Source organism: Anguilla anguilla, chromosome 5 (assembly GCF_013347855.1).
Source record: "Anguilla anguilla isolate fAngAng1 chromosome 5, fAngAng1.pri, whole genome shotgun sequence".
NCBI lineage: Eukaryota > Metazoa > Chordata > Actinopteri > Anguilliformes > Anguillidae > Anguilla > Anguilla anguilla.
In genome coordinates this window covers 25,050,977-25,077,988 of record NC_049205.1, presented here as the reverse complement: position 1 = coordinate 25,077,988, position 27,012 = coordinate 25,050,977, and the positions used below count along the sequence as shown (strand labels likewise).

Sequence of the window (27,012 nt, the reverse complement as noted above, 5' to 3'; positions counted from 1 at the left end):
AGGATAATAGTTAGCTTGTCACATAGGCCTACGTGAAACGTGGCCCAGGAACACATTTAAGGAATTTTCATGACTGACAAGCCGTCAGACACGTTTAACAGGTTGTATATTTGCCGGCTAAGGTTAGCTAGCTAGTTTACTAGCCAAATAGCTTGGGAGCCGAAGTTGCTAACTGTGCTAACATTGGCTACGTTACTAGCCAATATAGCAAATAAGCGTTAGCTGATGACGCTTGCTGCCAACAAATTATTTGGTTAAGTAGCCTAAAGGAAATAGTAAAAATTACTTAGCTACCAAACAAAACTTCAGAGAAATAGTATTTGATGGTCGATTAGTGCAACTGTAATTTACAGTCTAAATAGCACACGCCATAATGAAATCACAATACGAAATGGGATGTCTGCGTTTTCTGACTTCGCAAATAACTGGACGAGCCGGAGCCGGAGCCGGAGCCGGAGCCGGAATGTCAGTTTCTACGGTTGCGGGGTAAGGCACTTCACGGTAAGAATAAATTTTAGGATAGCGCTTCCGATATTGCTTGTAACGAAAGTGCTGCGAAGGAGACAACGATAGATTTACTCGGGAGCCACATCTGTTCAAAATGTAAACAAGTAAGGCGTTCACGGTCTGGAAAAATGTTATGACAACGTTGTCATAAACTTTTTTCCGACCGTGACAACTGCCTCACTTGTTTACATTTTGGACAGACGTGGCTAGTGAGTAAATCTATCGTTGTTTCGACAGTTTCATTACCCCAAGAACATGGCTAGTGCTCACTTTTCTCATGTACTAACTACGGATGAATTATGCTTCAACTTCTTTACAACTTTTAGTAGCCTACATCATGTAGGCTTCAGAAAATGATACTAAATTATAAGTTACTTTTGAATTTTATTAACTAAAACATGAGCCAGTTTAGGCCCAAAGTTGTCGAATTCAGACTAGCGGGTCTATATTTTAAATTCACATGTAGCCATTTTTCAGTTTAGTTTTTCTTTTATTTTATTTCATTTCTAAGAGGGTGCAGTGCAATATGGTTTTGAACACTCCGCGCTATGAAGGTACTATACAAATTGAGCGAGATTGACGAAAGTTCTTAATATATGCATAGTACAGGTTTGATCTAAATGCAGTTATAGCATATAGACATTTTTCAACGGTTGCATTTACAGAATATAGCGTTTTTTCCCCCAAAGATGGCATTTCTCGATATAATTTTACCGCCGTGTTAACACATTTTTACGGTTGTGGGTCAGGCACTCTTCACGATAAAAATAAATTTTAGGATATAGCTTGTGTCGAAAGTGCTGCGACGGAAACAACGATACTAGATTTACTCCCGAGCCACATCTGTCCAAAATGTAAACAAATCAGGCAGTTTTCACGGTCGGGAAAAATTTTATGACAACGCCGGTAACCACATACCTTATTTTCCGCAGAAATCTAAATTACTATAGAAAATTGAAACGGCCAACAGGGAGATATGATATATTCACGCCATGCACATACGATGGGGTAAGCTCCACAAAATTTCTTGAGCAGCTACGAAATACTTAAATCTGTATAGCTGGCAAACTATGTTAAAGCTTGGTGTTAGCTCTCGCTAGGTAGCATATGGTCAGTAAGCGTACATTGGCTATTAGACAGTTAGCAAGGTACTCACTGAACTATATCATCGCTTGCTTCCAAACCAAATGTGTGATGCAACTGATCCACACACCAACGAAGTAGGTCCGACATGACTCACTACTTTATATTCAGATATTAAATATTTAATGTCTAATAAAGCTATCGACGCTTCAGACAGGAGAGTATTGTGGCGCTTCTAGAAGGAACGCAATGATAGCTAGAAAGTTACTTCTGGTAAGCACTAGAGCGGGAAATTTCACAATAAAAGTAGAAATACCCGGAAGTAAGTTCGCTTTTTCAGGAGAAGGGTCTGGCTCAGGGGGACTCCCTGAAAACTTGGGCTGCGTCCGAATAGATCATTTATTTATTGTTTTATGGAGCTTTGGATCAGTTAACACTTGCATATACAATACCGGGAGACAAGGAGGGGACTGGATGGTGAGAATTGCTTTTGAAACTTAGGAACAGTAGACAGGGTGTGGATGGTACTGATGTTTGGCTTAGTTGCTATGGCAATTGCATCATCAATTTAACAGCAGTACTCTAAATGCCAACTAAGGAAGAAAGGCTGGACTGTATTAGAGCCCCAGTTCAACACCTCTTCAGAAATGTGCAACCTCCTGCGACACATCGTCCCCATCACTGCAGGGAAGTGCTGGAATCTACCCAATGCTGCACCCTTGCAAAACACACCCTGAACCCTAAACCCTAAGCCTTGTACTGTCCACTTGCACTAGACACTGCACTGCACATAGAATGCAAATATGGCCTTTAAAAATACAGTATTATGCTATTATTCCAGCATTATTACTGCTAGCGATGCTACTACAACTACCTCGCTCTCCCGTCTCTTCTCCCTCCTCTTCCTCTCTCTCTTTTCCTCTTTCTTTCTCTCTCCTCTCCCTGTCTCTCTTTCAACCTCTCTCTCTTTCTTCCTCTTTCTCTGTGTGTCTGTTTCTCTCTCTCTCTCTCTCTCTCTCTCTCATATTCAAATGCTTTATTGGCATGACGTATTTAGAAATACATATTGCCAAAGCGTAGTGATAACAATAATCAACCACAGTAAGAATATATAATTAAAAAGAAAAAAGAAAACAAGCAGCAACAACAATAACAGCATAAATGACAGTAACATAATATTTATTATCTATTAAATTAACTAAATTAAATTAATTTTAAAAAGTCTTTTTTGCTTAGAAAGGTTCCTAACTGAGTGAAATGACCCAGAAGTATCTAAGTGGCAGCCATGATAAGAGCTGGTCGAAATCTCTAAATGTTAAGGAAAGGTGCTTCAATGCTTCCTTTCTTATCTCCTTTAGCATAGAGCACACTGGACCGTCCTTTACGAAAGGAAAGGAGATCACGCCATCCCACAATTCCTTGCGGCAGCAACATTTAAAGCAACGCACCATTCGGCCGTTCATGAAAACAAACGATCAACATGACTGAGTTGTGTGATGGTTCTTAAGCTATTATAAGCATAGGCTTATAATCAGATCATAACCAGCATTAACCATAACACAGAAGTCTGTCTTTCAAGAAAAAAGGATATGAGACGTTTCAACATGTTTGAAACTTATGAATGATGATATGTACAGTAGTAGATTTGTAGGCCTAACATGTTCTGCCTATCTTGCATTAAATTTAACAATTATTTTCATACAATCATACTAATTTGGATTCATGTCGATAAATATGAGTGGACAGGAGGGTGAGCGTGAGCAACCACTCTCAATCTGACAACCATTTCGTTTCACTTTTGTGACTGCTAGCCTATATTTAGGGGTCCAAGCAGCGAAGCTGGTGGAACCCTGTTGTATCTGTTAGGATTAGCTATTAGGGGTCCAAGCAGCGAAGCTGGTGGAACCCTATTGTATCTGTTAGGATTATTATTAGGGGTCCAAGCAGCGAAGCTGGTGGTTATTAGGGGTCCAAGCAGCGAAGCTGGTGGAACCCTACTGTATCTGTTAGGATTATTAGGGGTCCAAGCAGTGAAGCTGGTGGAACCCTATTGTTTCTGTTAGGATTATTAGGGGTCCAAGCAGCGAAGCTGGTGGAACACTATTGTATCTGTTAGGATTATTAGCGGTCCAAGCAGCGAAGCTGGTGGAACCCTATTGTATCTGTTAGGATTATTATTAGGGGTCCAAGCAGCGAAGTTGGTAATTATTAGGGGTCCAAGCAACGAAGCTGGTGGAACCTTACTGTATCTGTTAGGATTATTAGGGGTCCAAGCAGCGAAGCTGGTGGAACCCTATTGTTTCTGTTAGGATTATTAGGGGTCCAAGCAGCGAAGCTGGTGGAACCCTATTGTATCTGTTAGGATTATTATTATTAGGGGTCCAAGCAGCGAAGCTGGTGGAACCCTATTGTATCTGTTAGGATTATTAGGGGTCCAAGCAGCAAAGCTGGTGGAACCCTATTGTATCTGTTAGGATTATTATTATTATTGTTAGGGGTCCAAGCAGCGAAGCTGATGGAACCCTATTTTATCTGTTAGGATTATTATTAGGGGTCCAAGCAGCGAAGCTGGTGGAACCCTATTGTATCTGTTGGATTATTAGGGGTCCAATCAGCGAAGCTGGTGGAACCCTATTGTATCTGTTAGGATCATTATTAGGGGTCCAAGCAGCGAAGCTGGTGGAACCCTATTGTATCTGTTCGGATTATTAGGGGTCCAAGCAGCGAAGCTGGTGGAACCCTATTGTATCTGTTCGGATTATTATTATTAGGGGTCCAAGCAGCGAAGCTGGTGGAACCCTAATGTATCTGTTAGGATTATTATTAGGGGTCCAAGCAGCGAAGCTGGTGGAACCCTATTGTATCTGTTCGGATTATTAGGGGTCCAAGCAGCGAAGCTGGTGGAACCCTATTGTATCTGTTAGGATTATTAGGGGTCCAAGCAGCGAAGCTGGTGGAACCCTATTGTATCTGTTAGGATTATTATTATTAGGGGTCCAAGCAGCGAAGCTGGTGGAACCCTATTGTATTTGTTAGGATTATTATTAGGGGTCCAAGCAGCGAAGCTGGTGGAACCCTATTGTATCTGTTCGGATTATTAGGGGTCCAAGCAGCGAAGCTGGTGGAACCCTATTGTATCTGTTCGGATTATTATTATTAGGGGTCCAAGCAGCGAAGCTGGTGGAACCCTAATGTATCTGTTAGGATTATTATTAGGGGTCCAAGCAGCGAAGCTGGTGGAACCCTATTGTATCTGTTCGGATTATTAGGGGTCCAAGCAGCGAAGCTGGTGGAACCCTATTGTATCTGTTAGGATTATTAGGGGTCCAAGCAGCGAAGCTGGTGGAACCCTATTGTATCTGTTAGGATTATTATTATTAGGGGTCCAAGCAGCGAAGCTGGTGGAACCCTATTGTATTTGTTAGGATTATTATTAGGGGTCCAAGCAGCGAAGCTGGTGGAACCCTATTGTATCTGTTAGGATTATTAGGGGTCCAAGCAGCGAAGCTGGTGGAACCCTATTGTATCTGTTAGGATTATTATTATTAGGGGTCCAAGCAGCGAAGCTGGTGGAACCCTATTGTATTTGTTAGGATTATTATTAGGGGTCGAAGCAGCGAAGCTGGTGGAACCCTATTGTATCTGTTAGGATTATTATTCTTATTTTTTTCCGCTAAAAGTGTCTGAGGCTCAGCAACCATAAGTCCTGGAACAACCAAATTCGGCAGGTGGGTTCCTATGGCCCCCCACTACTCAGGCACTAAAAATCACCTATGTCGGCCAGATGGTGGTGCTATAACAAAGGGTTTTGCGTAAAAGGCCATAACTCCCACACCATAAGTTAGATCAACACAAAACTTCATCGACCTATGCATCTGAACGTGCTCTACAACTTTGCCATTAGCACCACCTATGTCCGCCATATTGTTTGGCCACCATTTAGAATTTTTAGTTGGGGAGTGGAAGTTTTCTCCGCTAAAATGTCTGAGGGTCAGCAACCATAAGTTGTAGACCAACCAAATTTGGTAGGTGGGTTCCTATGGGCCCCCACTACTCAGGCACGAAAAATCACCTATGTCGACCAGATGGTGGCGCTATAACAAAGGGTCGTACTTTTAAAGGCCATAACTGCCACACCGTAAGTCCGATCAACACAAAACTTCATCGACCGATGCATCTGAATGTGCTCTACAACTTTACTATTGGGACCACCTATGTCCGCCATATGGTTTACCCGCCATTTGGCCGTTTTTATTAGGTGGGGTGCGGAAGCGCTGTGGCTCCAAATCTAAACGGTTACGACATCTAGTAAACTTCTTTACGGCAAGCGACATCCATGGCGACGCAAGTAATCCGACACCGTAGGGTCTAGTTTTTATCAGTGAGGGGAGTGTCTGAACGTCGGGGAAGCAGTGGAAGACAGTGCCAGACATTATTTGAAGACAGTATCGGGTGAGTCCGCTTAGTCTTTGAATCTGTCATTATGCTGATAAGTAGCTAAACCATTTTATTGATAGGTTCTGAGTTTCTGTGCAAACACGCGAAAACACGCTGGTATAATGAAACAATGACGGTAGCCTAATACATATATAGGCCGCTTCGTTTCGTTGCTACCATAAGATAACAGACTATCTTGTGTCTACAGCTGCAGTTTCTCGCTGCAATTTCTAACATTGAATATTCACAAAAGACGCAATTTATGCTGTACTCTGCCAATGTCTAAATAAATAATACGCTACGGTAAAGCTTTAAGAGGATGAATCATTACTTTTCTTGAGCATGGATCCATTTGAAGACAATAACGGGTGAGTTCGTTTACTCTTTAAATCCGTCATTATGCTGAGAGAAATCGTATTCTCAATTTAATCTCTCAATTGACTGTAAGCTTAGTGTTGTAACTAGGTAGCTGTTTCGTAGGTGACTTAATGCTCTCGTCTTAACTATTGCTTGAATTTTTACTTGTTGCTGTTCTTGTTTGTGTTAGCGTTAAGCAGTTTAACCTACAGGGTCCAAGTTGAACTATGCGGTTGTTTCCTGCACTTGGAACGATAGGCTACTGCCCTCTAGGGTTTTCGACACACTTGTTCCTGGTTATGGTTATACATTTTGTTGTACGTCGCTCTGGATAAGAGCGTCTGCCAAATGCCTGCAATGTAATGCAATATTCCGTAGCAACAAGATAAACCCGACATTAGCCCTAAAATATGCCAATACAGCAGTGAAGACGCTGCTCACTGAATAACAAAATAAACGAGACAAAGTTTTTTAAAATTATGCCATGTCATTCTACATTCAATATCTGGGACTACACATTGAATAAATATACAATCTTACCACTGGTTTTACGCGTAGAGATGTCCCTTTTGCGAATGAGAGGTCATATATTGTCTTGGACAATCCGTTTGTGAAATATAGGCTACGCGCTTTTGTGACGCCTGGGCTATCTTCAAAAATAGCTGTGCGTAATACCACACCTGTTGCTTACGGCGTTGTTGCCCTTTTTAGTGCAATTTGCCTTGATTGACAATTAATTTATTCTGTAGGTGAGAGTATAAGCTTTCTAACGATGTATAACATGTCTGATTTCGCTTTTGGAATAGCGTTTTATAGGTCAGCGTAACCGAAAATTTTCTTATATGCCAGTGTCTACATAAATAAAACGGTAGGCTGCTCTGCGCGTAGGTCGCGACTTGATATCTCGTCTTTTGTTTCGTTTTTTTCTCAATGTCGTATTTATTATTTGAAATGTGTATTTATGTGTTATTATTCTATCTGTCTCTGAGGCGCTCTGAAATGTGCATTCTCTGCTAAGCTGAGCAATGGATTGGAATATGTGCCTGACGTACTGTTGCATGGTATACCGAAACTTCAGCACTTTTTCGGTACTTAAAAAAATTAAATAAAAAGAAACGGTTCGCTATTAGAATTTTCCGACGTTCGGTAGTTTTGTGTCAAATGTAAACGCCAGGCAACTGTCTCCCGCATTACTGATTGAGAGAATGAAAAGTGTAATTTGTCCGAATCGCTACATGGCAGTAGCAACTAAGGTTGGCAAGTGAGGTGACCTGCGCTTGTGCATTCTTCGTGGTTGATACAGCGCAAGCTTAGACTCAGTTGACTTCAGTAGCAATAGGTGTTCTAATTTGTAAATATTTTATTATAGGAAGATGCCGTATTGCTATTGAAATATGCTGTTTTTAGATTTATTTAAAAGTGAAAGACCTGTTAAAAGATTTATAAAATTTACTTTGCAATTGTTTAATTTTTAAAATATATTTCATATAGTTTTCTATGGTTTAGTGTTGTAACACTATAGGCCTATGCTTATTGATATGCTGAACAGGCTTCAACTTAAAGGTTGTTAATAAAGCAGGTTTTTAATAAACCGTGAATTCAAAAATGAGGTCAACCCTTCTGGACATTACGTTTCTGATCAATTAAGGTAATTTCAGTATCGTTAGGTACCGAGTATTGAATCAGTATTGTTTCAGTATCAATTATCATGATACTAAACCTGGCATCGGTATCAAAGTCAAAATTTTGGTATCGTGACAACACTAGTGTGACGCCTTTTTTAGTTGCGGCATGGAAGCGCTGCAGCTGTGCATACACACCGGGCCATCTAAGTGTTACAACATGCCATTTAAGTGTTACAACATAGTAAAGACCTTTACGGGAAGCGGCCAGGACACATCCATGGCGACGCAACGAAGTCATCCGCCAGCGTCTCTTAGCACAAAATTGGCCATAAGTCGTCAATATTTTGCTACGTCAGACACATATTCCAATCCATTGCTTATCATGATATTCAGTAGATAGGTTGGGTGAAGGTATATGATCATGAGGACAAAGCCATTTAAAAATCGCTCCATAGGGGGCGCGATAGTGCCAATGCTTGGACCCCTCCCAACGCCGCTTGCGGCTTTAATTATTATTATTATTATTATTATTATTATTATTATTATTATTATTAGAGGTCCAAGCAGCGAAGCTGGTGGAACCCTATTACATTACATTACAGGCATTTAGCAGACACTCTTATCCAAAGCGACGTACAACAAGCGCATCAGTTCAAGGTGCAGAGGTGCAGAAAAAACACACTAGAGTGAAGTAAAGATCGTAGTGCCAGAAGTGACCACATAGATCAGGACTCCAAACCTGTAGGGTAACCTGTTCAGGAAACAAACAAACAATCCTGCCAAGTACAAACTAACATGATCGCATTAGCCTAACTAGGTACATTCAGCTAAACTAGAGGCTAGGGAGGGGTGGGGAGAGGTGCAGCCTGAAGAGATGAGTCTTTAGTCTGCGCTTGAAGGTAGTCAGATTCTCTGCTGTTCTGACCGCCACGGGAAGGTCATTCCACCAGCGAGGGGCCAGGACAGACAGCAGACACGAGCGGGAAGTACAGACACAAAGAGGGGGAGGTGCCAAGCATCCAGAGGTGGCAGAACGGAGAGGTCTGGCTGGTGTGTAGAGTCTGATGATCCTCTGGATGTATCCTGGTGCTGACCCCTTAGCTGCCTGGTATGCAAGCACCAAAGTCTTAAATTTGATGTGAGCCATAACAGGCAGCCAGTGGAGGTCAGTGAGCAGGGGGGTTACATGGGAATGTCTGGGGAGGTTGTAGACCAGACGCGCTGCAGCATTCTGGATGAGCTGCAGGGGTCTTATAGCGGATGCTGGCAGTCCAGGCGGAACAGGACCATCGCTTGAACCAGGAGCTGGGTTGCGTAGGTGGTGAGGAAGGGGCGGATTCTCCGGATGTTGTACAGGAAGAACCTGCACGTTCGACTCACCGCCACGATGTTCTGGGAGAGGGACAGTCTGTTGTCCATTACTACCCCGAGGTTTTTTGCAGTGGGTGATGATGAAACCACGGTGTCCCCTAGGGAGATAGAAAGGTCAAGGAGGTTAGAGGATGGAGCAGGGATGAAGATCATCTCTGTCTTACCTGGGTTCAGCTTAAGATGGTGGTTATCCATCCAGCTCTGGATGTCCCTCAGGCAAGCAGAGATGCGAGCGGAGACCTGTGTGTCAGAGGGGGGGGAAGGAGAGAAAGAGTTGGGTGTCATCAGCATAACAATGATAAGACAAACCATGGGCAGAGATTACAGGACCAAGAGATTGGGTGTACAGGGAGAATAGGAGGGGACCGAGGACTGAGCCCTGGGGAGCTCCTGTGGCAAGGGGAGAGGTGCCGATACTGCACCAGCTCAGGCGACTTGGAAGGAGCGACCGGAGAGGTAGGACTCGATCCAGTCTAGTGCTGTGCCACAGACCCCCATAGCTGCCAGGGAGGACAGGAGGATGGGGTGGTCGACTTTGTCGAAGGCAGCAGAAAGGTCTTGGAGGATCAGGATAGACGAATGGGAGGCTGCTTGTGCGGCGTGAAGCGACTCGCTGACCGAGAAGAGTGCGGTCTATTGTATCTGTTAGGATTATTAGTGTGGTTGCCTTAGGCAAACACACTATTATTTATTATTATCCCACATATTTATTTAGTGTGGTTGCCTTAGGCAAACACACTATTATTATTAGTGTGGTTGCCTTAGGCAAACACACTATTATTATTGCACATATTTATTAGTGTGGTTGCCTTAGGCAATCACACTACTATTATCTCACATATTATTATTAGTGTGGTTGCCTTAGGCAATCATACTACTATTATCTCACATATTATTATTATTAGTGTGGTTGCCTTAGGCAAACACACTATTATTATTGCACATATTTATTATTATTATTCCACCCATTTTTTGGACCGCTACTCCGCCCAGAGTTTTCGCAGCACATACACGTGCCATATGTCAAATTTACCTGCTTATTTGGGGATCATGTGCTATTACTTTGTGGAAAGTTTCGCTGCACGGTTTTTGAGAAATATGACTTTTTTTGGCCAATTTTTTCCATTGAAAATGAATGGGGCTGTGACGTCATACAAATGTGAATTATGGAGTTACAGCATTGGTCGGTTTTGCACATGTGATGCGGTCCGCTCCACGGTCTCACCAGCCAGGATAGGATATAGCTGAATGCGGAAGTGAACGCGATAAAACGGTATTCCAAATGAAAAATTACAAATGAAAACGCTGTCAGCTAGGTATATCAACAAACATATGGCTCAAATGCTTTATACCACAATTTAGATAAGACCTTGACGAAGACGTACATGCACGGATTGTGTTGTTCAAACGAGGTTTCCTGGAGACTTAGCCATCAGAAAGGACATAGCTGAATGCGGAAGTGAACGCAATAAAACGGTATTCCAAATGCAAAATTACAAATGAAAACGCTGTCAGCTAGGTATATCAACAAACATATGGCTTAGGCATACCCAGAAGTCCTCAATAATAATAGTATTTCACAACATATTACGCAAATTCGTTGACGACGTTTCGTCAGGTCCAGCGTCTTTGAATGCTAGTGCTAACAAAGAGTGAATGGCTTTAATGCGATGATGAGAAAACTTTCGGTTGACCTAAAAAAACGATATTCCAAAACCAAAAATAGACGTGCTGTTATACCTGGTTAGAAAGCTTATGCTCTCACCTACTGAATAAACGAGTTCTCAAACAAGCCAGACTGTACTAAAAAGTGCAACAACGCCATCAACAACACGTGTGCAGCAGCTTCTGGTCCGCTCTTACTCCAGAAAAAGACGTCAGCTTGTAATACCACACATGTTGCTTTCAGTGTTCTGTAACTTTGTAGTACAAACTGGCTTGATCTACACTTCATCGATCCAACAGGTGATAGAATAAGCTTTCTAACTATGTATAATATGTCACATTTTACTTTTGTATCGCCGTTCTATATCCCATTGTATTCGAAAGGTTCGTCTCATTATAGATGCATTGCGCATTCTTTGTAGCAGTGACAGCAACATTTTCTCACCCCAATGCTACAGTACACTTCTCCGCTTGTCTGTTGATGTACCCCTCGTTACAACAGAAGCTAGTACTACTGGCTACCAGCCGATACTTATTCACAGAAGCTGTATTTAAAATGAATAGAATAAGCTTTCTAATTATGTATTATATGTCAAATTTTAATTTTGTAACACCATTTAATATCCCAGCGCACTGGCAACTTTGCTTAATGCAGCTCTAATGAGACCATTCAGTCTGTTGTAGCAGGGAAAGCAACGCTTTCTCACCCCAACGCGTTTGCTAAAGTACACAACTCCACTTGCATGTTGTTGATTTACCCCTTGCTGCTACAGAAGCTAGCTGACTACCACTGGCTACCAGCCGATACTTATTCACAGAAGCTGTATTTAAAATGAAATGCAACTATTTTAACACATATTTCTCGCCTCGTCTTCGTTCTTGGAAATTCGGCTCGGCTAACACGTAATAGGCTACTCTGTCTATGAGTTGGTCTCAGAGATAACAGAGTAGACTCTGAATTACAGCCCAATTAAATGTTTTTAGTTGTGTGGTAAAAATGAGCTGAAATTCACGCAAAACCATAAGTCAATCAAATGAATCTCCCTAGCCCCGTCTTGCTTTTTTTAAATGGTGCGATCACGCAGTGTAGACGTAGGGTTTTTCCAAGACCCTCTGATCATGTCAGCTAGCTTTATGATTCGCCGTCACTCGTCACCGCATACCGCGAGTAAAACACAGAGATCTCAAGTTTTGATGAAGAATAATTTAGATCTGAATATATGTGTGGCAAATAAACTCGTTGCCGTGATGTTATAGCATGTACCCAATACTCTGTCTCTGCTTATACTACAGAAACCGTTCGCTCTGTTCAGCACAAAGTTGACTTTGCGTTGGCGGCAACCACACTTCACAATTTCTGCAGGAATTGTCTAGTTAGTGTGGTTGCTTTAAGGCAACCACACTACTATTATCGCACATATTCTTTATTAGTGTGGTTGCTTTAAGGCAACCACACTACTATTATCGCACATATTCTTTATTAGTTTGGTTGCTTTAAGGCAACCACACTACTATTATCGCACATATTCTTTATTAGTGTGGTTGCCTTAGGCAAACACCCTATTATTATTGCACATATTCTTTATTAGTGTGGTTGCCTTAGGCAAACACACTATTATTATTGCACATATTATTAGTGTGGTTGCCTTAGGCAAGCACACTATTATTATTGCACATATTATTATTATTATTAGTGTGGCTGCCTTAGGCAATCACACTACTATTATTGCACATATTATTAGTGTGGTTGCCTTAGGCAATCACACTACTATTATTGCACATATTATTATTATTCTGCACCCATTTTTTGGACCGCTACTCCTCCCAGAGTTTTCACACCACATACGCGTGCAATATGTCAAATCGAGCGGTTTGATCGGGAATGGTGTGCTATTACTTTTTGGAAAGTTTGGGTGGACGGTTTTTGAAAAATTTGAATTTTTGTGGGCAATTTTTCCCATAGAGAATGAATGGCGGAATGTTCACCTTTGTGATGTCACAATGCTCTGTCTTCTCACCCTTGTGATGTCACAATGGTCTGTCTTCTAGCAGCAGTACTCTGGTCTCTCTCTAGATTTGAACATTCTGCCATTCATCTCTATGGGGAAAAATTGCCCACAAATTGTGCAATGCCTCATTGGACATGGTAGAGAGTCCTTTGTCCATTGGTGGAGATCAGCCTCGCCCCCCTTCCTGATTGGCCGATGTTTGATATTTCATAACTTTTGAACCGTTTGTCATAGAGAACTATGCGTCGCGTCATTGGACTCAGGAAAGACCTAGCAACCGCCTAGAACTCCATAGCAACCCCCTAGCAACATCCTAGCAACCGGCTCTAACTCCATAGCAACGACCTAGCAACCGATAACAACCAGCTAGAAAACCCTAGCAACCATCTAGAATTCCATAGCAACCACCTGGAACACCATAGCAAATGCCTAGCAACACCCTAGCAACAATCTGGAACACCATACCAACTGCCTAGCAACACCCTAGCAACCACATGGAACACCATAGCAACGACCTAGCAACACCCTAGCAACCACCTAGAACTCCATAGCAACCACCTAGCAACACCCTAGCAACCGCCTAGAACTCCATAGCAACCACCTAGCAACACCATAGCAACCGCCTAGAACTCCATAGCAACCACCTAGCAACACCCTAGCAACCACCTAGAACTCCATAGCAACCACCTAGCAACACCCTAGCAACGGCCTAGAACTCCATAGCAACCACCTAGAACTCCATGGCAACCCCCTAGCAACATCCTAGCAACCGGCTCTAACTCCATAGCAACGACCTAGCAACCCATAGCAACCAGCTGGAAAACCCTAGCAACCATCTAGAATTCCATAGCAACCACCTGGAACACCATAGCAAATGCCTAGCAACACCCTAGCAACCACCCAGAACTCCATAGCAACCACCTAGCAACATCCTAGCAACCACTTAGAATACCCTAGCAACCACCTAGCAACACCCTAGCAACCACATGGAACACCATAGCAACCACCTAGCAACGACCAAGCAACACCCGAGCAACCACCTAGAACTCCATAGCATCCACCTAGCAACACCCTAGCAACCGCCTAGAACTCCATAGCAACCACCTAGCAACACCATAGCAACCGCCTAGAACTCCATAGCAACCACCTAGCAACACCCTAGCAACCACCTAGAACTCCATAGCAACCACCTAGCAACACCCTAGCAACGGCCTAGAACTCCATAGCAACCACCTATAAACACCATAGCAACTGCCTAGAACTCCATAGCAACCACCTAGAACTCCATAGCAACCACCTAGCAACACCATAGCAACGGCCTAGAACTCCATAGCAACCACCTAGCAACACCCTAGCAACCGCCTAGAACTCCATAGCAACCACCTAGCAACACCCTAGCAACCACCTGGAACTCCATGGCAACCCCCTAGCAACATCCTAGCAACCGGCTCTAACTCCATAGCAACGACCTAGCAACCCATAGCAACCAGCTGGAAAACCCTAGCAACCATCTAGAATTCCATAGCAACCACCTGGAACACCATAGCAAATGCCTAGCAACACCCTAGCAACCACCCAGAACTCCATAGCAACCACCTAGCAACATCCTAGCAACCACTTAGAATACCCTAGCAACCACCTAGCAACACCCTAGCAACCACCTGGAACACCATAGCAACCACCTAGCAACACCCTAGCAACAATCTGGAACACCATAACAACTGCCTAGCAACACCCTAGCAACCACCTAGAACTCCATAGCAACCACCTAGCAACACCCTAGCAACCGCCTAGAACTCCATAGCAACCACCTAGCAACACCATAGCAACCGCCTAGAACTCCATAGCAACCACCTAGCAACACCCTAGCAACCACCTAGAACTCCATAGCAACCACCTAGCAACACCCTAGCAACGGCCTAGAACTCCATAGCAACCACCTAGCAACACCATAGCAACTGCCTAGAACTCCATAGCAACCACCTAGAACTCCATAGCAAACACCTAGCAACACCATAGCAACGGCCTAGAACTCCATAGCAACCACCTAGAAACACCCTAGCAACCACCTAGAACTCCATAGCAACCACCTAGCAACACCATAGCAATGGCCTAGAACTCCATAGCAACCACCTAGCAACACCCTAGCAACCGCCTAGAACTCCATAGCAACCACCTAGCAACACCCTAGCAACCACCTAGCAACACCCTAGCAACCACTTGGAACACCATAACTGCCTAGAAACACCCTAGCAACCACTTGGAACACCATAGCAACCACCTAGCAACACCCTAGCAACCACCTAGAACTCCATAGCAACCACCTAGCAACACCCTAGCAACCACCTAGAACTCCATAGCAACCACCTAGCAACACCCTAGCAACGGCCTAGAACTCCTTAGCAACCACCTAGCAACACCATAGCAACCGCCTAAAACTCCATAGCAACCACCTAGCAACACCATAGCAACTGTCTAGAACTCCATAGCAACCACCTAGCAACACCCTAGCAACCACTTGGAACACCATAACAACTGCCTAGCAACACCCTAGCAACCGCCTATAACTTCATAGCAACCACCTAGAATACCCTAGCAACCCCCAAGCAACCACCTGGAACTCCATAGCAACCACCCAAAAACACACTAGCAACCACCTGGAACACCTTAGCAAATGCCTAGCAACACCCTAGCAACCAGCTATAACTCCAAAGCAACCACCTAGCAACACTATAGCAACCACCTAGAACTCCATAGCAACCACCTAGCAACACCCTAGCAACCACCTGTAACACCATAGCAACCACCTAGCAACACCCTAGCAACCACCTGTAACACCATAACAACTGCCTAGCAACACTATAGCAACAACCTAGCAACATGCTAGCAACCACCTAGCAACACCCTAGCAACACCCTAGCAACTGCCTATAACTCCATAGCAACCACCTAGCAACATCCTAGCAGCCACCTAGAATACCCTAGCAACACCCTTGCAACTGCCTATAACTCCATAGCAAATGCCAAGCAACACCCTAGCAACCGGCTATAACTCCATAGCAACCACCTAGCAACACCCTAGCAACCACCTGGAACACCATAACAACTGCCCAGCAACACCCTAGCAACCGCCTAGAACTCCATAGCAACCACCTAGCAATGCCCTAGCAACCACCTGGAGCTCAATAGCAACCACCTGAAACTCCATAGCAACCACCTAGCACCACCCTAGCGACCACCTAGAATTCCATGAAACCACTTAGAACTCCATAGAACCAACTAGCAACACCCTAGCAACTGCCTCAGACATCATAGCAACTACCTACCACTCTTCACTCCGTTCAGCACAAAGTCGACTTTGTGTTGGCGGCAACCACACTTCACAATTTCTGCAGGAATTGTCTAGTTTATTTATTATTATTATTATTATTCCACCCATTTTTTGGACCGCTACTCCTCCCAGAGTTTTCACACCACATACACGTGCCATATGTCAAAATGACCGGCTTCTTTGGGAATCGTGTGCTATTACTTTGTGGAAAGTTTCGCTGCACGGTTTTTGAGAAATATTAATTTTTATGCCCAATTTTTCCCCATAGAGATGAATGGAGAAGGTGACGTCATTCATATGCGAACGGTGAAGTTACAGCATTGGTCGGCTTTGCACACGTGATGCGGTCAGCCCTACGGTCTCAGCAGGCAGGATAGGAAATAGCTGATTGCGGAAGTGAAAGAACGATATTCAAAATGAAAAATTACAAATGAAAACGCTGTCAGCTAGGTATATCAACAAACATATGGCTTAGGCATAACCAGAAGTCCTCAATAATAATAGTATTTCACGAGACATTACGCTAATTCGTTGACGACGTTTCGTCACATGCAGCGTCTTAGAATGCTAGTGCTAACAAACAGTGAACGGCTTTAATGCGATAATGAGAGCACTTTCGGTTGACCTAAAAAAACGATATAAAAAAACCAACAATATACGTGCTGTTATACCTGGTTAGAAAGCTTATGCTCTCAGCTACTGAATAAACGAATTTTCAAACAAGCCAGACTTTGCGTATTTGCATGCTAGTGCTAACAAAGAGCGAATACGTTCTATGACATGATGACATAGCTTTCGGTTGACCTAAAAAAACGATATTAAAAAAACAAAAATAGACGTGCTGTTATACCTGGTTAGAAAGCTTATGCTCTCAGCTACTGAATAAACGAATTCTCAAACAAGCCAGACTGTACTGAAAACTGGAACAACGCCGTCAACAGCACGTGTGTAGGCTATCCTGTGTCTATGAGTTCGTATCTAAGGTAACAGATTAAACTCTGAATTGGAGCACAGTTAAATGTTTTTATTTGAATGGTAAAAATGAGCTGAACTTAACGTAAAACCATAAATCAATCACATTAATCTCCCTAGCCCTGTCTTGCTTTTTAAAATGCAGCGGTTGTGCAGTGCAGATATAACGTTTTTCCAAGACCCTCTGAAGTGGCCAGCTAGCTTTATGATTCGCCGTCACTCGTCACAGCATACCGTGAGTAAATCGCTGATCTCAAGTATTGATGAAGGGTTAATTTAGCTCTGAATACGTGTGTTGCAAATGAACTCGTTGCCGTGATGTTATATCATGTATACCATACTATGTCTCTGCTCATGCTACAGAAACTGTTCGCTCCGTTCAGCACAAAGTTGACTTTGTGTTGGCGGCAACCACACTTCACAATTTCTGAAGGAATTGTCTAGTTAGTGTGGTTGCCTTAGGGCAACTACACTATTATTATTGCACATATTCTTTATTATTATTATTATTATTATTCCACCCATTTTTTGGACCGCTACTCCTCCCAGAGTTTTCGCACCACATACACGTGCAATATGTCAAATCGAGCGGCCTGATCGGGAATGGTGTGCTATTACTTTTTGGAAAGTTTGGGTGGACGGTTTTTGAAAAATTTGAATTTTTGTGGGCAATTTTTCCCATAGAGAATGAATGGCGGAATGTTCACCTTTGTGATGTCACAATGCTCTGTCTTCTCACCCTTGTGATGTCACAATGGTCTGTCTTCTAGCAGCAGTACTCTGGTCTCTCTCTAGATTTGAACATTCTGCCATTCATCTCTATGGGGAAAAATTGCCCACAAATTGTGCAATGCCTCATTGGACATGGTAGAGAGTCCTTTGTCCATTGGTGGAGATCAGCCTCGCCCCCCTTCCTGATTGGCCGATGTTTGATATTTCATAACTTTTGAACCGTTTGTCATAAAGAACTATGGGGCGCGTCATTGGACTCAGTAAAGACAACCGCCTAAAACTCCATAGCAACCCCCTAGCAACACCCTAGCAACCACCTAGAACACCCCGGCAACCGCCTTGAACTCCATAGCAACCACCTTACAACACACTAGCAACCACCTGGAACACCATAGCAAATGCCTGGCAACACTCTAGCAACCGGCTATAACGCCATAGCAACCACCTAGCAACACCATAGTAACCACCTAGAACACCATAGCAACCACCTAGCAACACCATAGCAACCACCTAGAACTCCATAGCAACCACCTAGCAACATCCTAGCAACCACCTGGAACACCATAACAACTGCCTAGAAACACCCTAGCAACCACCTGGAACACCATAACAACGACCTAGCAACACCCTAGCAACCACCTGGAACACCATAACAACTGCCTAGCAACACCCTAGCAACCGCCTATAACTCCATAGCAACCACCTAGCAACATCCTAGCAACCACTTAGAATACCCTAGCAACCCCCTAGCAACACCCTAGCAACCACCTAGAACTCCATAGCAACCACCTAACAACACACTAGCAACCACCTGGAACACCATAGCAAATACCTGGCAACACCCTAGCAACCACCTATAACTCCATAGCAACCACCTAGCAACATCCTTGCAACCACCTAGAATACCCTAGCAACACCCTAGCAACCGCCTATAACTCCATAGCAACCACCTAGCAACACCATAGCAACCACTTACAATACCCTAGCAACCCCCTAGAAACACCCTAGCAACCACCTATAACTCCATAGCAACCACCTAGCAACATCCTTGCAACCACCTAGAATACCCTAGCAACACCCTAGCAACCGCCTATAACTCCATAGCAACCGCCTAGCAACACCCTAGCAACCACCTGGAACACCATAGCAACCACCTAGCAACACCCTAGCAACAATCTGGAACACCATAACAACTGCCTAGCAACACCCTAGCAACCACATGGAACACCATAGCAACGACCTAGCAACACCCTAGCAACCACCTGGAACACCATAACAACTGCCTAGCAACACCCTAGCAACCGCCTAAAACTCCATAGCAACCACCTAGCAACATCCTAGCAACCACTTAGAATACCCTAGCAAACACCTAGCAACACCCTAGCAACCACCTGGAACACCATAGCAACCACCTAGCAACACCCTAGCAACAATCTGGAACACCATAACAACTGCCTAGCAACACCCTAGCAACCACATGGAACACTATAGCAACGACCTAGCAACACGCTAGCAACCACCTAGAACTCCATAGCAACCACCTAGCAACACCCTAGCAACCGCCTAGAACTCCATAGCAAATGCCTAGCAACACCCTAGCAACCGCCTATAACTCCATAGCAACCACCTAGCAACATCCTAGCAACCACTTAGAATACCCTAGCAACTACCTAGCAACACCCTAGCAACCACCTGGAATACCATAGCAACCACCTAGCAACACCCTAGCAACAATCTGGAACACCATAACAACTGCCTAGCAACACCCTAGCAACCACATGGAACACCATAGCAACGACCTAGCAACACCCTTGCAACCACCTAGAACTCCATAGCAACCACCTAGCAACACCCTAGCAACCGCCTAGAACTCCATAGCAACAACCTAGCAACACCATAGCAACCGCCTAGAACTCCATAGCAACCACCTAGCAACACCCTAGCAACCACCTAGAACTCCATAGCAACCACCTAGCAACACCCTAGCAACGGCCTAGAACTCCATAGCAAATGCCTAGCAACACCCTAGCAACCAGCTATAACTCCAAAGCAACCACCTAGCAACACTATAGCAACCACCTAGAACTCCATAGCAACCACCTAGCAACACCCTAGCAACCACCTGGAACACCATAGCAACCACCTAGCAACACCCTAGCAACCACCTGTAACACCATAACAACTGCCTAGCAACACTATACCAACAACCTAGCAACATGCTAGCAACCACCTAGCAACCCCCTAGCAACACCCTAGCAACCGCCTATATCTCTATAGCAACCACCTAGCAACATCCTAGCAGCCACCTAGAATACCCTAGCAACGCCCTAGCAACTGCCTATAACTCAATAGCAAATGCCTAGCAACACCCTAGCAACCGGCTATAACTCCATAGCAACCACCTAGCAACACCCTAGCAACCACTTGGAACACCATAACAACTGCCTAGCAACACCCTAGCAACCGCCTAGAACTCCATAGCAACCACCTACCAACCACTTAGCATACCCTAGCAACCACCTAGCAATGCCCTAGCAACCACCTGGAGCTCAATAGCAACCACCTAGCAACACCATAGCAACTGCCTAGAACTCCATAGCAACCACCTAGCAACATCCTAGAAACCACTTAGAATACCCTAGCAACCCCCTAGCAACCACCTAGAACTCCATAGCAACCACCTAGCAACACCCTAGCAACCAACTTGAACTCCATAGGAACCACCTAGCAACACCCTAGCAACCGCCTAGAACTCCATAGCAACCACCTAGCAACACCCTAGAAACCACCTAGAACTCCATAGCAACCACCTAGCAACACCCTAGGAATGGCCTAGAACTCCATAGCAACCAACTAGCAACACCATAGCAACCGCCTAGAACTCCATAGCAACCACCTAGCAAGACCGTAGCAACCACCTAGCAACACCATAGCAACCGCCATGAACTCCATAGCAACCACCTAGCAACACCTTAGCAACGACCTGGAACACCATAGCAACCACCTAGCAACACCCTAGCAACCACTTGGAACACCATAACAACTGCCAAGCAACACCCTAGCAACCACCTATAACTCCATAGCAACCACCTGGAACTCCATAGCAACCACCCAACTACACACTAGCAACCACCTGGAACACCATAGCAAATGCCTAGCAACACCCTAGCAACCAGCTTTAACCCCAAAGCAACCACCTAGCAACACCATAGCAACCACTTAGAACTCCATAGCAACCACCTAGCAACACCCTAGCAACGACCTGGAACACCATAGCAACCACCTAGCAACACCCTAGCATCCACCTGTAACACCATAACAACTGCCTAGCAACACTATAGCAACCACCTAGCAACATGCTAGCAACCACCTAGAATACCCTAGCAACACCCTAGCAACTGCCTATAACTCCATAGCAACCACCTAGCAACATCCTAGCAGCCACCTAGAAAACCCTAGCAACACCCTAGCAACCGCCTATAACTCCATAGCAACCCCCTAGCAACATCCTAGCAGCCACCTAGAATACCCTAGCAACACCCTAGCAACTGCCTATAACTCCATAGCAAATGCCTAGCAACACCCTAGCAACCGGCTATAACTCCATAGCAACCACTTAGCAACACCTTAGCAACCACCTGGAACACCATAACAACTGCCTAGCAACACCCTAGCAACCGCCTAGAACTCCATAGCAACCACCTACCAACCACTTAGCATACCCTAGCAACCACCTAGAAATGCCCTAGCAATCACCTGGAGCTCAATAGCAACCACCTGAAACTCCATAGCAACCACCTAGCACCACCCTAGCGACCGCCTAGAATTCCATGAAACCACTTAGAACTCCATAGAACCACCTAGCAACACCCTAGCTACTGCCTCAGACATCATAGCAACTACCTACCACTGTTCACTCCGTTCAGCACAAAGTTGACTTTGCGTTGGCGGCAACCACACTTCACAATTTCTACAGGAATTGTCTAGTTATTAGTGTGGTTGCCTTAGGGCAACTACACTATTATTATTGCACATATTATTTATTTATTATTATTATTATTATTATTATTCCACCCATTTTTTGGACCGCTACTCCTCCCAGAGTTTTCACACCACATACACGTGCCATATGTCAAAATGACCGGCTTCTTTGGGAATCGTGTGCTATTACTTTGTGGAAAGTTTCGCTGCACGGTTTTTGAGAAATATTAATTTTTATGCCCAATTTTTCCCCATAGAGATGAATGGAGAAGGTGACGTCATTCATATGCGAACGGTGAAGTTACAGCATTGGTCGGCTTTGCACACGTGATGCGTTCAGCTCTACGGTCTCAGCAGACAGGATAGGAAGTAACTGATTGCGGAAGTGAAAGAACGATATTCAAAATGAAAAATTACAAATGAAAACGCTGTCAGCTAGGTATATCAACAAACATATGGCTTAGGCATACCCAGAAGTCCTCAATAATAATAGTATTTCACGAGATATTACGCAAATTCGTTGACGACGTTTCGTCACATGCAGCGTCTTAGAATGCTAGTGCTAACAAACAGTCATGGCTTTAATGCGATAATGAGAGCACTTTCGGTTGACCTAAAAAAACGATATTAAAAAACCAAAAACAGACGTGCTGTTATACCTGGTTAGAAAGCTTATGCTCTCAGCTACTGAATAAACGAATTTTCAAACAAGCCAGACTGCGTATTTGCATGCTAGTGCTAACAAAGAGCGAATACGTTCTATGACATGATGACATAGCTTTCGGTTGACCTAAAAAAACGATATTAAAAAACAAAAATAGACGTGCTGTTATACCTGGTTAGAAAGCTTATGCTCTCAGCTACTGAATAAACGAATTTTCAAACAAGCCAGACTTTGCGTATTTGCATGCTAGTGCTAACAAAGAGCGAATACGTTCTATGACATGATGACATAGCTTTCGGTTGACCTAAAAAAACGATATTAAAAAAACAAAAATAGACGTGCTGTTGTACCTGGTTAGAAAGCTTATGCTCTCAGCTACTGAATAAACGAATTTTCAAACAAGCCAGACTGCGTATTTGCATGCTAGTGCTAACAAAGAGCGAATACGTTCTATGACATGATGACATAGCTTTCGGTTGACCTAAAAAAACGATATTAAAAAAACAAAAATAGACGTGCTGTTATACCTGGTTAGAAAGCTTATGCTCTCAGCTACTGAATAAACGAATTTTCAAACAAGCCAGACTTTGCGTATTTGCATGCTAGTGCTAACAAAGAGCGAATACGTTCTATGACATGATGACATAGCTTTCGGTTGACCTAAAAAAACGATATTAAAAAAACAAAAATAGACGTGCTGTTATACCTGGTTAGAAAGCTTATGCTCTCAGCTACTGAATAAACGAATTCTCAAACAAGCCAGACTGTACTGAAAACTGGAACAACGCCGTCAACAGCACGTGTGTAGGCTATCCTGTGTCTATGAGTTCGTATCTAAGGTAACAGATTAAACTCTGAATTGCAGCACAGTTAAATGTTTTTATTTGAATGGTAAAAATGAGCTGAACTTAACGTAAAACCATAAATCAATCACATTAATCTCCCTAGCCCTGTCTTGCTTTTTAAAATGCAGCGGTTGTGCAGTGCAGATATAACGTTTTTCCAAGACCCTCTGAAGTGGCCAGCTAGCTTTATGATTCGCCGTCACTCGTCACAGCATACCGTGAGTAAATCGCTGATCTCAAGTATTGATGAAGGGTTAATTTAGCTCTGAATACGTGTGTTGCAAATGAACTCGTTGCCGTGATGTTATATCATGTATACCATACTATGTCTCTGCTCATGCTACAGAAACTGTTCGCTCCGTTCAGCACAAAGTTGACTTTGTGTTGGCGGCAACCACACTTCACAATTTCTGCAGGAATTGTCTAGTTAGTGTGGTTGCCTTAGGGCAACTACACTATTATTATTGCACATATTCTTTATTATTATTATTATTATTATTCCACCCATTTTTTGGACCGCTACTCCTCCCAGAGTTTTCGCACCACATACACCTGCAATATGTCAAATCGAGCGGCCTGATCGGGAATGGTGTGCTATTACTTTTTGGAAAGTTTGGGTGGACGGTTTTTGAAAAATTTGAATTTTTGTGGGCAATTTTTCCCATAGAGAATGAATGGCGGAATGTTCACCTTTGTGATGTCACAATGCTCTGTCTTCTCACCCTTGTGATGTCACAATGGTCTGTCTTCTAGCAGCAGTACTCTGGTCTCTCTCTAGATTTGAACATTCTGCCATTCATCTCTATGGGGAAAAATTGCCCACAAATTGTGCAATGCCTCATTGGACATGGTAGAGAGTCCTTTGTCCATTGGTGGAGATCAGCCTCGCCCCCCTTCCTGATTGGCCGATGTTTGATATTTCATAACTTTTGAACCGTTTGTCATAAAGAACTATGGGGCGCGTCATTGGACTCAGTAAAGACAACCGCCTAAAACTCCATAGCAACCCCCTAGCAACACCCTAGCAACCACCTAGAACACCCCGGCAACCGCCTTGAACTCCATAGCAACCACCTTACAACACACTAGCAACCACCTGGAACACCATAGCAAATGCCTGGCAACACCCTAGCAACCGGCTATAACGCCATAGCAACCACCTAGCAACACCATAGTAACCACCTAGAACACCATAGCAACCACCTAGCAACACCATAGCAACCACCTAGAACTCCATAGCAACCACCTAGCAACACCCTAGCAACCACCTGGAACACCATAACAACTGCCTAGAAACACCCTAGCAACCACCTGGAACACCATAACAACGACCTAGCAACACCCTAGCAACCACCTGGAACACCATAACAACTGCCTAGCAACACCCTAGCAACCGCCTATAACTCCATAGCAACCACCTAGCAACATCCTAGCAACCACTTAGAATACCCTAGCAACCCCCTAGCAACACCCTAGCAACCACCTAGAACTCCATAGCAACCACCTAACAACACACTAGCAACCACCTGGAACACCATAGCAAATACCTGGCAACACCCTAGCAACCACCTAGAACTCCATAGCAACCACCTAGCAACACCCTAGCAACCACCTGGAACACCATAGCAACCACCTAGCAACACCCTAGCAACCACCTGTAACACCATAACTGCCTAGCAACACTATAGCAACAACCTAGCAACATGCTAGCAACCACCTAGCAACACCCTAGCAACACCCTAGCAACTGCCTAGAACTCCATAGCAACCACCTAGCAACATCCTAGCAACCACCTAGAATACCCTAGCAACACCCTAGCAACTGCCTATAACTCCATAGCAAATGCCAAGCAACACCCTAGCAACCGGCTATAACTCCATAGCAACCACCTAGCAACACCCTAGCAACCACCTGGAACACCATAACATCTGCCCAGCAACACCCTAGCAACCGCCTAGAACTCCATAGCAACCACCTACCAACCACTTAGCATACCCTAGCAACCACCTGGAGCTCAATAGCAACCACCTGAAACTCCATAGCAACCACCTAGCACCACCCTAGCGACCACCTAGAATTCCATGAAACCACTTAGAACTCCATAGAACCACCTAGCAACACCCTAGCAACTGCCTCAGACATCATAGCAACTACCTACCACTGTTCACTCCGTTCAGCACAAAGTCGACTTTGCGTTGGCGGCAACCACACTTCACAATTTCTGCAGGAATTGTCTAGTTAGTGTGGTTGCCTTAGGGCAACTACACTATTATTATTGCACATATTTATTATTATTATTATTCCACCCATTTTTTGGACCGCTACTCCTCCCAGAGTTTTCACACCACATACACGTGCCATATGTCAAAATGACCGGCTTCATTGGGAATCGTGTGCTATTACTTTGTGGAAAGTTTCGCTGCACGGTTTTTGAGAAATATTAATTTTTATGCCCAATTTTTCCCCATAGAGATGAATGGAGAAGGTGACGTCATTCATATGCGAACGGTGAAGTTACAGCATTGGTCGGCTTTGCACACGTGATGCGGTCAGCTCTACGGTCTCAGCAGGCAGGATAGGAAATAGCTGATTGCGGAAGTGAAAGAACGATATTCAAAATGAAAAATTACAAATGAAAACGCTGTCAGCTAGGTATATCAACAAACATATGGCTTAGGCATAACCAGAAGTCCTCAATAATAATAGTATTTCACGAGACATTACGCTAATTCGTTGACGACCTTTCGTCACATGTAGCGTCTTAGAATGCTAGTGCTAACAAACAGTGAGTGGCTTTAATGCGATAATGAGAGCACTTTCGGTTGACCTAAAGAAACGATATTAAAAAACCAACAATATACGTGCTGTTATACCTGGTTAGAAAGCTTATGCTCTCAGCTACTGAGTGAACGAATTTTCAAACAAGCCAGACTTTCCGTCTTTGCATGCTAGTGCTAACAAAGAGCGAATACGTTCTATGACATGATGACATAGCTTTCGGTTGACCTAAAAAACGATATTAAAAAAACAAAAATAGACGTGCTGTTATACCTGGTTAGAAAGCTTATGCTCTCAGCTACTGAATAAACGAATTTTCAAACAAGCCAGACTTTCCGTCTTTGCATGCTAGTGCTAACAAAGAGCGAATACGTTCTATGACATGATGACATAGCTTTCGGTTGACCTAAAAAAACGATATTAAAAAAACAAAAATAGACGTGCTGTTATACCTGGTTAGAAAGCTTATGCTCTCAGCTACTGAATAAACGAATTTTCAAACAAGCCAGACTGCGTATTTGCATGCTAGTGCTAACAAAGAGCGAATACGTTCTATGACATGATGACATAGCTTTCGGTTGACCTAAAAAAACGATATTAAAAAAACTAAAATAGACGTGCTGTTATACCTGGTTAGAAAGCTTATGCTCTCAGCT

At 43.8% G+C, this 27,012-nt stretch overlaps 2 protein-coding genes across 3 annotated transcripts in view; one reads left to right on the top strand and one right to left on the bottom strand.

The window, feature by feature from the left end:
• The window catches only part of trip4 (thyroid hormone receptor interactor 4), a 101,671-nt gene extending 99,814 nt beyond the window's left edge, over positions 1 to 1,857 (bottom strand). For both annotated transcript variants that reach the window (XM_035419967.1, XM_035419968.1), the window contains exon 1: positions 1,664 to 1,857. In XM_035419967.1, the coding sequence (XP_035275858.1) occupies positions 1,664 to 1,740 (77 nt within the window). In that variant the 5' untranslated portion in view covers positions 1,741 to 1,857. The remainder of the gene's footprint in view (positions 1 to 1,663) is intronic.
• The window catches only part of LOC118228446, a 111,727-nt gene continuing 86,190 nt past the window's right edge, over positions 1,476 to 27,012 (top strand). The window contains exon 1 of the mRNA XM_035419972.1: positions 1,476 to 1,515. The gene's annotated coding sequence lies outside the window, so the exon portion shown is untranslated. The remainder of the gene's footprint in view (positions 1,516 to 27,012) is intronic.